Genomic DNA, 13,487 nt, shown 5'->3' with positions numbered 1-13,487 from the left:
ATACTTACTGGAGGCCAAGCAAGTCATTCCTCAGATTCAATTATACCTCAATATTGACTTTGGTGGGTTGTGTAATTTTAATTATGGTAGTTTTGGAGAAAATTTTATTAAGATTTAGGGCTATTAGTATGCTCATAATTGCATCCTTAGAGTCACTCAAAATGCATTTTTAAACTTCTCATGAGTGTTCAGCAAGGTTTTCGTTGATATACTTTCACCAGAAATGCTTGCAATTTCACTAGTGATGTTCTTATATAATATATAACTAAATGTCTAAGCTGCTTTCCATGGAAATGTCATGGTCAAACATTAAAGAAAACTTCTAATTATAGCAGTAAAGAACAGTGTGGCAATGAAAACAAGACTCATAATGATAGTACCATAGTACCTGTATAGTATATAGTATAACCAGTCAAGAGACTGTAACATTATAGTCACCATTCTTTGTCATATTTTGTGTGGTCTCTGCAGACCCAATGCTGTATCTGTAAGTAAATCTGTAAATTGCAATCCAGATTTAAGCATTTTCTGTATGTATTTAACCATCACCTTACAGAATCTATTTATGTGTCCCAGATATTGCATACAATAACAGACTCAACTTACAGAAAGCATTCTTTGACACAATCTGCCACACCAATGCAATATAATCTAGTCAGACATTTTTAATCTCCCTCTCAGAAATATTAAGAGTCAAGTTTTCATTGCATGAGCAAATCAGTACCACTATGAAGAGCCCACTGAATCTATGCTGGTCTAATTACTGACAGTTATTTCAAGTTCACATGATGTGCAGATTAAATTGAGTTACTTAGTATCCTACTAAAATTAGCAACTTCACAGGGTAGTAATTACTGTCAGATTTAGTGCAGCACAGTCTACAGCCTATCTCTTAATGACTTTCTGAAGACTGCAGTGTTTGCCTCGTGCTGAGAAATTTGGTGAGCGTGATGGAGACCCAAACATACTCACACAGTCCTGCATACGCACACCAGCCTGCACCTTTCTCCCCCGCAATCCAGACACACTCCCATGCTTTCACGCACCTCCTCTGCCAACTACACGAGGAGCTAAAAATAGATGACAGTTGGGCTAAAAGGCTGCAAGGAGAGGAACTGGAGGAAGAGGATGGAAAGCAGAAGCAACACAAGTCAATGATGAGGAGTGGAGGAAGAAATTGAAGATAGCAGAAAGAAAGAAAAAAGCAAGAAGAGACAGAAAGAGAAAGATAATGTAAAGCCCCCGAGTTGCCATGCTGAGTAGAACTCAGCCCTGTTAGCTGTCTGAATTATGCTCATCATTCTCCCAAGGACACGTGTCTAGTGGCTGCCACACCTGGCAATAACACAATAGCTTTAGACTGCTGTGAAGCACATCAGATTTTATGGGAGGGGTGTGATGATAATAATAATAATAATAACATTTAATATATTATTATTATTATTAGGAACGACCAATCTAAAGCCCTCCAAGTCACATTTTTGCCAAACTAGTTGAGTTCATGTCTGAACTTAATATACAATATATTCCTGTAGTCGGTTCTATGAAATTATACAATTTGGGATTTTGAGATGACTAAATAATGTGTCCAGTCCCTGTACGACCGGTGTCAGAGCTTGGTTCGCATTGCCAGCAGTAAATCAGATTAGTTTCCAGTGAGGGTTGGACTCCATCATGGCTGCCCTTTGTCACCGATTTGTTTCTTACCTTTATGAACAGAATTTCTAAATGAAGCCGAGGTGTTGAGGGGACCCGGTTTGGTGGCCTCAGGATTGGGTCTCTGCTCTTTGCAGATGATGTGGTTCTGTTGACTTCGTCGGGCCGTTATCGTCGGCTCTCGCTGGAGCGATTCGCAGCCGAGTGTGAAGAAGCTGGAATGAGAATCAGCACCTCCAAGTCCGAGACCATGGTCCTCAGCCGGAAAAGGGTGGAGTATTTTCTCCAGGTCGGGAATGAGGTTCTGCCCCAAATGAAAGAGATCAAGTATCTCAGGGTCTCTTGTTCACAAGTTAGATAAGGATGGAGCGGGAGATCAGCAGGCGGATCGGTGCAGCATCTGCAGTGATGCGGACTCTGCATCGGTCTGTCGTGGTGAAGAAGGAGCTGAGCCAAACGGCAAAACTCTCGATTTACCAGTCAATCTACGTTCCTACCCTCACCTTTGGTCACGAGCTGTGGGTAGTGACTGAAAGAACAGGATCGCGAACACAAGCGGCCAAAATGAGTTTTCTCCGCAGGGTTGCCGGGCTCTCCCTTAGAGATAGGGTGAGAAGCTCGGTGAGCCGGGACGAGCTCAGAGTAGAGCCGCTGCTCCAACGCAATGAGAGGAGCCAGATGAGGTGGCTTGGGGGATCTGGTCAGGATGCCTCCTGGACGCCTCCTTGGTGCGGTGTTGAGGGAGCATCTCACCGGGAGGAGACTCTGGAGAAGACCCAGGACACAGTAGAGGGACTACATCTCTTGGCTGGCCTGGGAACGCCTCGGGATCCTCCCGGATGAGCTGGTGAATGTGGCAGGGGAGAGGGACGTCTGGGCTTCCCTGCTTAGGCAGCTGCCCCCACGACCCGACCCCGGAAAAGCGGCAGAAAATGGATGGATGGATAAACAATGTGTATATTACAGGTAATGTTATATAATTACACCTTAATAACAAATATATATATATAAATATTTGGCACGCTAAGCCATTCACTAATAAGAGAACAAGACTGACCAGCTGATATCTGATTACTAGTAAGCAGTCATCCCTCTACAATCCTAATAATTCAATTCTGCTCTTATAAAAATTCAACTTTGCATCTGTGTGATGTAACAAAAATCCTGAAAACAAGCAGTCAGCTGATGCCCTATTTTAAGTTCTGGCTAATCAGGGACATGCTTGCAAGGAATGGAAATTAAAAAAAAAAAAAAAAGGACAGCTAATAAATTAAAAATTTATACATGCAAATTGATTATGTTAATTTCTGTATGCTGAGTTTTCAAGTGCATAAACAAATCTGGGAAAAAAGGCACAAACACAATGAAGACAGAACAAAATTAATAGTTAATAGTTCACAAAAAAAATAAATAAATAAAATAATACAGCCTGTTCCTATTCGACTACAAAGGTTACTTTTCATGACTTTCACCTGACTCTCTGAACCCCCTCTGGCACTCACTCTCTTAAAATCAGACAAAACAAATCTTAGAAGTGTTTCCATTTCTAGTCAGAGAACTAGAGAACACAAACCTAAGGGGCAGACAAAAGTATAAAGTATAAGAGAAAACAAAAGAAGATTAAATTAAATGAAAAGAGTTGAAGTAGAAGAGAGAAATACAAACTGCAAGACAAAACAAATGAGCATGCAGACAAGGAGAAGCAGGACACACAGGCTGACAGGAGCACAAACAGGTCTAGTTAAAAGCAGACAGGTCATTACATGGGCCAGACGGAGACATTGAGGCAAACAGGTACTCCACAATAGGCCAACGCAACAGGTCTGATGACACGGCCTGAGTCTAGGTCCTTACTTTTTTTCCACGCAGCGTATACAAGCATGTGTGTGGCTTAGAAGATTATGTCACCCTTATCTAGATATGATACAGCTTTGAACATCATACAGCAGCGCAGTATGATGCAACATCAACATAAAACACTCAAGAACAAACTAATAACCCCACAGAAATCACTAAAAGTTAAATCAAAGTGGATGATTTGTGTTTTCACCTGAAGTGAGATCATTTAACTTTCCAAAATAAAAGGATCAACTTAAAAGTTATAGTGGGATGGATCCTGTGATCCTAGGGAGTCTATCCGACATCACTGAGTGAGGAAAACTTAGTCTCACACAGATGAGCGCCCGACTCGGTTTTTTTGTTGTTGTTGTTTGTTTGTTCTTTTGTATTTTATTTATTTAGTTATTTATTGTATTTCATTCATCTATTTTGGCTTGGTTCCGTTCCCCACTGCTCTATTGATGTGCTGATGCAATTTTTTTCTTAAGTGAACTGTATTTGTGGTGGACTGTGGTGTTTTGGAAACTTCAATAAAATGTTAATCATTAAAAAAAAAAGAAGAAGAAAAAAAAAAGCTTGATTTAGCTATAATACATCAAACAAAACTGTACTTTACAGTTTTCAATGAATCATAAAGCAGATTTCAAAGCAACAGTTCCCTTCTGTTGAACTTTTAATACTTTTACAGCGCTTAAAAATGTTCATTGACCTCCACCGCATATCCATGAAATTGTCATAAAAATCAAAACAAGCTACAAAAAAGGCTGGGACCCCATTTTTAATAAAATTACATCATGGACAGCTCATTCATCTGTAAACATAATCCAGTGTTTAATGAAAAGAAAAAATAAATAAAAAAGCAAAAGTGAAAAAGATATGCTTTGATTAACACGCCTGTGGCTGCATACTGCCTGAACAATGACAAAATAGATCAATTTAATGACTTAATGACTAAATAGATCAATTTGGTGTAATAATTTTTTGTGATTGGCCATTTGACCTTTTGTTCCAGGCTTTGAAGCATGCGCTCGCATACTCATGCGACGATGACTGATTGAAGTTCTGCCAATCACAATATTTAGGCGTCACAACTTTAATATATATATATATATATATATATATATATATATATATATATATACATTAAAGTCCTTATTTATGGAAAATTATCTTGTGGACAACAGGATTACTGAAGCCTCATGTTTTCTGGGCTATGAAGGAAACACTGAACCTTCATAATTTGGGATATTACAAAACACTTATGGAAAAGGAAAATCCACACATCTTTAAGAATAAGTGTACAAAACACTTGAATCACATGGCTGATGATGTGTAGAAATTTTTTTCTGTTAAAAAAATAAATAAACATGCCCAACACAAACACAAAAGAAGGGACATAAACATGCATGAAAAAAAAGGACTGCCCCTAACTTTTCTCTTATATGGCCAAAGCAACTGGAATCTATTTTGCTTTTTTTCCACTAGGTTTTCCTTCCAGTTACTGACCACAAATAGTTTATTTCATGAAATGTGGCCTGATGTGCCATCTTCTGACAATACTTCACTTCACAATCTACTTTATTTCATCACAGGAAACATTTTCTGTTTGGCAACATTTTTTAGAGTTGGCCTCCAACTTGCTCATTGAGCCCATTTTTCGAGTGGGATGTTATAAACTTTCATTCGGACTGTCAAAGTCGCTGTTGGGTAAAAAGAGGGCTGCATTAAAAGTGTCTCTGAAGAAAAATAAGGTAAGTGGAGTTTAACCATTTACCTTTCATCAGTAGTTTATCTCTTTGGAAACTAGAAAAAAATAGTTTATCTTAATTCAATTCACTTAAAAAAATTAATTATAGGTTTGTTTAAAATACAGTAAAGTTTGTTAGTGAAGTGACTGAAAATCCTTTCCTTGTATTCATCTCTTTTAATAAAAGTTCAAATGATTTATAGATTTAAATGATAGATTTAGGTGTGTGTTTAATTTGAGAAAAAAAAATCCCAACTTTTCTGGAAATGCAGTTTAAAGTTTCAGAGCTCAATTATATCAAATTATGTTGACTCTTATATTAAAGCATACAGTTTAACTATAATACATCACTGCGGAATATTTCAGACAATGTCTGTGTTTAATCTCAGTCTTCAAATGGTGGTAGAATATATCCTTCAATATAATCCCCTACATGTACTTGCGTAGAGGTATAAAGCTTACAGGATTGTGCTAATATTGAGCAGTATGTGAGTAAAAGTAAATGTAGCACAAAAAATAAGGACATTTGTGCTTGGAGGAATATTTCTTTGTTGTAATAATGCTTATTCGCAATAAATCTTTTACTACTGGAAAGCTTGTTCAATTTCCTTTTAAATGGGACCACATTAAAAGTGGGGATGAGCAGCAGAACTGAGACAAATGCAACAAAGAAATCATCAACCAAACACACATTTCCTTTATTTTTTGTGCTAAGTTTAGCCACCACTATGAAATCTTGATTTTTTTCAGCTATTCCTGGACTTCACATACTACAAGAGTGACACTGAACTTATAAGTCATATGTGGAATTTTGCAGTCCACATATGACATTATGTGGCGACAATGCTACAGCCTCTCGGTTCCATAACATGCTGTATGCTAATACATCACACAGTCTTATGTAACATCCTCCTGAATAAAATCAGCTGGCATTGGACCAGTAAAATTCAAAAGCCAATAGTTTCAATATACTTCATTAGGCTTATTTTGTAGAAGTTATGGCTATACTGTAAAATGTGTGCCATGGGATTGATGCTTAGATTATTCAGTAGCATTTGGGCTCTACAGGGAATGAATAAGTTAAATGTGTAAGACTTATAGATTCTGTATCCACTTCAATCAATTCCCTTCATTAAGAACTGTGGATGAACAACAAGTTTAGATGTGACTGAGAACAAATGAGGGTAGTAGATAGGACATGATGTACACTGAGTGCAACAAAGCATGAAAAGAGACTCAAACACAGGCTTGAATACTGAATGCACAAAAGCCAAATTAGGAGCTGGCACATGGTCATGACACTGGTTGATATGAAAGCATGAACTGAACAAGGGAAAAAGTTATTTAGTGCACAAGATCATACAGATTAATTGGTACGAGTAACACCAGTAATGTGAACCTGTCACTGTTTCCCTGCATGATACAGATCAATTTAAATCTCACTTTTTGAACGAGGAGCTTATCTCTGCTTTGTTTCATACTGCATTCGGCAGCCCAACTAAAAGTGGGCTGGATCAGCTGATAACCACTGTAGCTGCACCCTGTATGAAACCGCTGAGACAGGACAAAAAAACTTCTGTGTGTGTAGGACACACAGAGGTTTATGACCTGCTCCGAGTACAGAAACGTAATATGCCTTTTTAGCATGTGCTATGAAGCTCACCATGGGTCAGAGGAGACAAGAAAAAAAATGTTTTATATAAATACACGCCCACAAACATGTAAAACCATACGCACAGATTGGTAAACGACTTTGGTCTGTGAGACCAAGGATAGGTAGTGTGCATAGTGGCTCAGGCACCTTTGAAATGCATCCTAGTGGCAAACTGGCCAATCAACAGCCTCCAGCATTTTCATGTCACGTGTTGGCATTGCCTGGATGACCTATGACCAAGCTAATACAAAAAAGGAACTTGCTACCAGCTTTAAACAGAAACCTAACAGAGTGTCTACTTTGATATTTACATAAACTTTGCATTTGCAGACATGGATAACCTCCATGCTGTACTGCAATGCATTGCCTGATGTCTCATTATTACATTATACAGTATGTCTTAAAGAAGGACTGCATAGACAAACTCAGCAACAACAAAAGGTTTGGAAAAATACAAAAGACAAAAACACAAGGTGTTGTATGACTTCAGAGCAAGGAGACAAACTGGAAAAGTTCTGTAAGCAGTGTGTGATTTTTATAAGTAAAAAAGAAATAAAATACACAACTTGGCCCATACACATCTCTGCATTAAATGAGAGTTTTGTTTTCATCTTTCTGTTCTCTAACTGTTCTTGGCTCTTCTGTAATCCTGTCAGTCTTGGACTTAGCAGAATAAATAACACACAAATCCTCTGTCAGAGTCAGATAAAGTTGCACATGTTCCCCACTCTTTTCTCTGTGGGCTTGTTGGCTCATGGACAAACCCAGAATGCTTCAGTGCTTCTGCAATAAATTCCCATCCAACTTTCTGTGCACAGTTTATCAATATAGTGGTATTTTAATTTAATGTAATCGCTACCCAAATGAAAGATTCCATTCACACCCTCATATCTTTTTAAAAAAAAATGAAACAAGCATGGCTCTTGTGTTTTATTTTGCTGCTAACGTTCATGTAAATCGCCCCTCCTTAATACTCAGTACTGAGCAAACAAGTAGATGGTATCAAGAGCATAAATACAGACATACACGTAGTACTGGGAACAGATCTAAAGACAAATGGGAGAAAAAATGAGTGTAAGAGAGGTTAAGAAGAAGGCAGGAAAGGGAAAGGCCAACATGTCACCACTGTGATTGTTTTTATAATTGTCTAGGATTTCACTATTCATACAGGTTGTAAATCTCGTCCTTAGGTCAGAGATTTCTTTTAACCTCATTAACTCTTAACCTCTCCCAGTCAGTGTCTGGAATAACACATGAGAAAGTGTTATGGTCTGTGTTTTGAGTTCTGTCTTTCCCGTTTTATTTTGTAGTTTTTCCCCTTGTGTATACTGTTTTTCGTCTTGCTTCCTATTCATCAGCACAACTGGTTTAATTTGCTCATTTGCATTACCTACTCCCTGTAAATTGTCCTCAAGTGTGTATATATATATGTTATTGTGTTATGAAAACCCTGTTCCTGCACCCGTCTGCTCCTGCTTCTCAGTCCTGGATTTGGGTCCTGTTCCGTCACACCCCGGGAGAGAAAGGGCATAAAGTGGATCTTGTGCTATCATTTTGTTTAAACTTAAATGTCCGTGAAATTCTTAACATCCACATTTCGGATCATTCGCCTGTCCTCTTCAATCCTACACTGCCACATAGGGTACAACCCTCCGCTCCAGCCCACGGGACTCGCACTCCAACCCTTCAACTGCAGCCCACTTTTCTGAAGCTTGTGTTCTCGGTGCACTCCAGGACTATGATTGCAGATTACTGACACCCTATCTTTTTAACTCCACCTGCAGTAATATCCAGAATACAGTAGCACCTTTCAAATACAAGCATACTAAGACTGCTTCAGAACCATGGCTCAATGACTGCACTCGCACTTCAAGACACATCTGTAGACGTGCAGAAAGGAAATGGAAGGAGGACGGGCTTCAAGTTTCTCTTGAACATTTTGAAAAATAGTTTACTGGAATACAAGAAGGTTATTAAAGCTGCTAAAGCTCAGTTTTTATCTAATTATATATCTGTCAATAGTCGTAAACCTCAGTTTCTATCTCTCTTAGAAAACACAAAAATGCCTGAACAAAAATTAAACAAATTTTCGTTTTTGGAACCAGATTTTACAAAATATCTGTGACAATGAACTTTGTAAACTCAGTTCGTTTTGTACTTCTGCAAAAAACCTTTGTTTCTGATTTTTAAGTTCAGCAAACAAACCAGGCTTTTTTTATCTGAGACTCTGGGCTAAGGTCAAGCACTACCTCCATCAACCTCAGCTAGAGACAGTGATCCATTCTTTTATCTCTTCACATATCAATTATTGTAACAGCCTCTATGTAGGTCTTGACAAGTCTTCTGTTAAGAGGCTTCAAAATATTCAAAATGCTGCTACTCATTTACTTATTGGGAAAAAGCACTTTAACCACACAAGCCAGGTTCTTGCTTCTTTGCACTGGCTTCATTTCCACTGTAGAATAGATTTCTAAAAAATAAAAATTCTTTAATTAGTTTTTAAATGTTTGAATGGTTTGGCTGCTATTTATTTGTCTGAGCTCCTGCAGCCTTACTCTTCAGCCAGAGCTGTAAGGTCTGCTAATCAGTTGCTTCTGGCTGCTTCTAGAGCTTAGTTAAAAACTCTGGGAGACCGAGCCTTTTCAGTAGTGGCCCCCCTGCATGGAGCAGCCTGCCCTACAAGGTCAGAGCTGCACAGTCTCTAGAGCACCTAAAAACCCTACTGAAAACACATCTTCTGTCCTTGGCTTCTTGGCCTTCTGAAACCTTTTCATTGTTAAGCTTTTGAATTTAATTTATACTTTTTACCTTTTCATTATTATTTGATGCTTTGCTTATGAGTGTATTTTACCTTTGTTTTATTGTTGTCTGACATTGCTTTTATTGCCTGTCCTGTACGGCACTTTGGTCAACTGAGGTTGTTTTAATTGTACTATAAGAATAAATCTGACTTTTTCAATTTGACCACCTGAGACCCAGATTGCTGCTGAAGATGTTGCCTTTACATAATAACAGCACAGCGCTGAGATTAAAGAAAAAGAGCAGGATCCATCACATCTGAACCTTCCACAAGCACACAGAGAGAACTACAAATACACACTGTGATTCTAATATGATCTGAAAGGAAACAGCTCACATGGCCAAACACAATTACAGAACTGAATAAAAATGATTCCAGATCAAAAGACCAATCAGTCTACAAAGCAAGTGCTTGTTTTCCAATATCTTGACATTTATACATTTCCTTAAAGATTCATATTGTAAATAAGCAGTTATACAGCAGATGCTTTACTTCTTTGTTAATGTCGTGGGGGTGGTAGAAACACAACATGAAATTTTGTCTTTCACTTGCACAATACCAATAGTGGTGACCATCACAAGTTCAAAAGCACCAGAGAGGCAATCTTATGAAAGCTTGCCACTGGTGGCCCCTGAGGTTTATTCTTTAATAAGTAAACATGAAACAGTGCTGTTTCCATGGTGAATAACAGTAACAATTATGCTCCTGCAAGTACAAACAAAAACAAACACATGAAATCGCTTTTAACTACAGACCAAAATACAAGCAAGTGCCAAAATGAGTGCTTCAGGGAAGGGCTGAATTCAGTAACTAAGTTGGGGGGGAAAAAACAAAAAAACAAGAAGCTGACAAATTGAAAAACAATTAAGCTTGTGTTTAAGTCACTGTTCTGAAAGACATCTTTTCTAATCACTTACACTAAATAAAATTAGAGGTGTGTCCTGATAATTAACAACCCTTCTGTGTGGCCTTACCTTTGTGATCAAAGTGCGGTATTCTTCTACCTGGTGGTCATTGTTGTGGCAGCCTGCCAGGAGCTGCCACACCTCCCCGCGCAGTGCCTCAGGGATGCCGCTTCGCACCAAAGCTGGCAGCTGTCTGGGTCGCACTGACAAGTTCAGGTGCCTGGGACAGATGAAAAAGAAAGTCAGCCATGGTGGTTGCAGAAATACTCTCACTGCTGGTGTTCTGCCAGACTCTCCTAACACATGCTGTTTGGCAAATGCACCACATTACCTGCAGTTTCAACCAACATATCACGATGTTATCAATGGCAGCAGAGTGTGGACTATTGAGGCTAAGATCATAAGAATGATGAGGAGTTATGTAACTTAAGAAAACATATATAAATGATTTACATGGTAAGGTTGCAGTCCAAAATCCCACAAGGGATGCAGTTAATAAAGGGCTCAACAGATTACTCATGTATAACATGAAATATGGCCTTTTTTTCTTCAGCAAATGCACAACTTATCCTAAAAATCCTTAAAGACAAAAAGCTAATGGGAAATTACATACACAGAACACAAGTTTAATGTTTTCCTTCTTTCCTTTTTCCCCACATTTAAATATCAATCTGTTAGGAAAACATTAACTCTAGGTGTGATATGAAAAGCTGAATGAGTTCAGGTATCTGGCAGCACACTATTGAGTATCAAATACAGAAGTAGAGATACAAAGAGAAGGAATAGGCAAACTTGGGAGGCACAGCTGTACCTACTTACTCCCTACCGCCTGGCTGGAGCCAAAAGATAATCCCTGAATCCCCTGTGATTCTCTCACTTTTGCCCATTTCTTAATTCATCCCTCTCCATTTACTGGGTTTGTTTTGCTTATTTGTTCAGAGTGTCAGGTTATGCAATATGTGACATTCTGTGCAGAGACTAAGAAGAGAAATCGTATTCATGGGTGTCCATGCATGTGTGTGTGCATGTGATGCAAGTAAACTCAGGCTTGGTCCTCAGGGCATAAAAACTGTGAATGGCTTTCTGTGATTTGCCTCTCTTGAGCTCTTGAGTGCTACAACCCACAATGCCGCAACGCACACACTCGCACACACAAAATCACCAATCACACAGAACCTAGTGTTATAACAATGTTGTCTTGTGATTCCTTTTCCTTTTTATTGAGGTATTTTAATCAGAGAAAAGACAAAAACCTACAAAACCTTAAGCAAATAAATGATCATGTAGCATTTGGTATTCTCAGAAAACATCAATACATTTATGTCAGACTAACTTTTTTGCATTTAAGATGTTGGCTCACCCAAATCTTTCACAGCATCTTTAGCAATAACACATTTTGAGTCTTGTCCTTTTCTCGTCAGTTAACAAGACAGCAAATCATACCATTTGGACAACAAGTCTCCCCATGTCTCCAGGATCTTCTCAGCACACTCCTTCGAAACATCACCAGACCCACTGAGTAAGGGCTCATCATTATCTGAACACACAATGATGAAAACAGAGTCAAAATATGTGAGATTTATTAAATGAAACAGTTGATTTCACATGTGAGAACTTAGATGGAATTATTATGATTAGATAGAAAAATAAATTTACCAAAATAAAAGAACAAAAGCTAAACAAATACATAAATTCTAACAATATAATAACATGGTATCTAAATATTAACAACAGTAAAGGAGCTATCAACAGACACAGTGTCCACAGACTGAAACCAAACTGTACCAGAAAACCTGCAGACAAAATCACAAACACAAAGAAAGTAACTAAATAATTCTCCCTGCCTTTCATACTCTTTGTCACCATGCACATTATCACAAAGTACACAGACCGGTGATGGTTAAGTAGTCTGAGATAATACAGGACAAACAGTTCTGCAACAGTAATCTCAAATATGATTTTACCCGCTACGGACTGCATGTCTATATCTGGTGCTGCCCGACAGGACAGGACGTAGCATGTCCCTATCATTTAATGCAGCTGAGGTGTATCACTTTCATTTTTGTGTGCTGGATTTGGTTCATCTCTGATGTGATTTAATATAGTTAAAGCTATTACTGTAGCTATACTGGTGGGACTTCTTCTGTGGCTCTGTGTGGTTCAAATTATTAAGCTGGATCGATATGGCTCAAATAAAAATTACCTTTATAATATCAGTAGTTTGATTAATGGAATATTTACTAATATGTACTAATTCTTTGTACTGTATGCCTTTTCTAAATGATCATATTTATGGTGAATTGAGAGAGAGAGACAGCATCCAATCACCTTCCTCTTCATCATCCTCAGGTGGCGAAGGGGCCATGGTGCCGTGACCGGTGGGAAGGATGTTGGGAGTAGCTGTGGTTTTCCTTTTTTCTCTCTCGGTCTCACTCTCCAAACTCACCACTTCATAAAGTGTGTCAGAGGCAGGACTCTTCCGTTCCTTCCGCTCCATCTGACAAGAGAAGACATCTGATAAACCACAGGATGAAGTGATGTGGTGGAGGGGAGGGCTTGCTTTTGAACTGCCCTTAAGGAATGTGTCAAAGAGCAAGGTTACTGGGTCAGCGGGTATATTGGACCCACTAACCCAACGTGGTTGATAGACCACACCGTGGTAACTAATGCTAAAAACATAACCTGTTAAAACTCTCAAATCAACTTTAAAAAAAATGCACTGTTATTAGCTTCAGGTAATATAATGAAACTGCTGAGCAGTATGTTTATAACTATACAGAAAATATGTTGTTTTTATGTTTGTTTTTTAATCTGCTTTATATAGTTAATACAGGAAAGTAAAAATGGGTCATTTTGTATTAGAATATTCAAGTTATCTCACGTTAA

General features: G+C 38.4%; 1 protein-coding gene across 2 annotated transcripts in view; it reads right to left on the bottom strand.

Moving 5' to 3' along the window:
• LOC121630135 (rab GTPase-activating protein 1) overlaps window positions 1-13,487 on the bottom strand; it is a 76,752-nt gene that overhangs the window by 37,160 nt on the left and 26,105 nt on the right. For both annotated transcript variants that reach the window (XM_041970233.1, XM_041970232.1), the window contains 3 exons: window positions 12,930-13,098; window positions 12,045-12,138; window positions 10,671-10,821 (listed from right to left, as the gene is read on the bottom strand). In XM_041970233.1, coding sequence (XP_041826167.1) covers window positions 10,671-10,821; window positions 12,045-12,138; window positions 12,930-13,098 — 414 coding nt within the window. The remainder of the gene's footprint in view (window positions 1-10,670; window positions 10,822-12,044; window positions 12,139-12,929; window positions 13,099-13,487) is intronic.

This window comes from Melanotaenia boesemani, chromosome 19, assembly GCF_017639745.1.
Source record: "Melanotaenia boesemani isolate fMelBoe1 chromosome 19, fMelBoe1.pri, whole genome shotgun sequence".
Lineage (NCBI taxonomy): Eukaryota > Metazoa > Chordata > Actinopteri > Atheriniformes > Melanotaeniidae > Melanotaenia > Melanotaenia boesemani.
The sequence above is the reverse complement of the archived record's forward strand: the minus strand, read 5'-3'. Positions and strand labels throughout refer to the sequence as shown.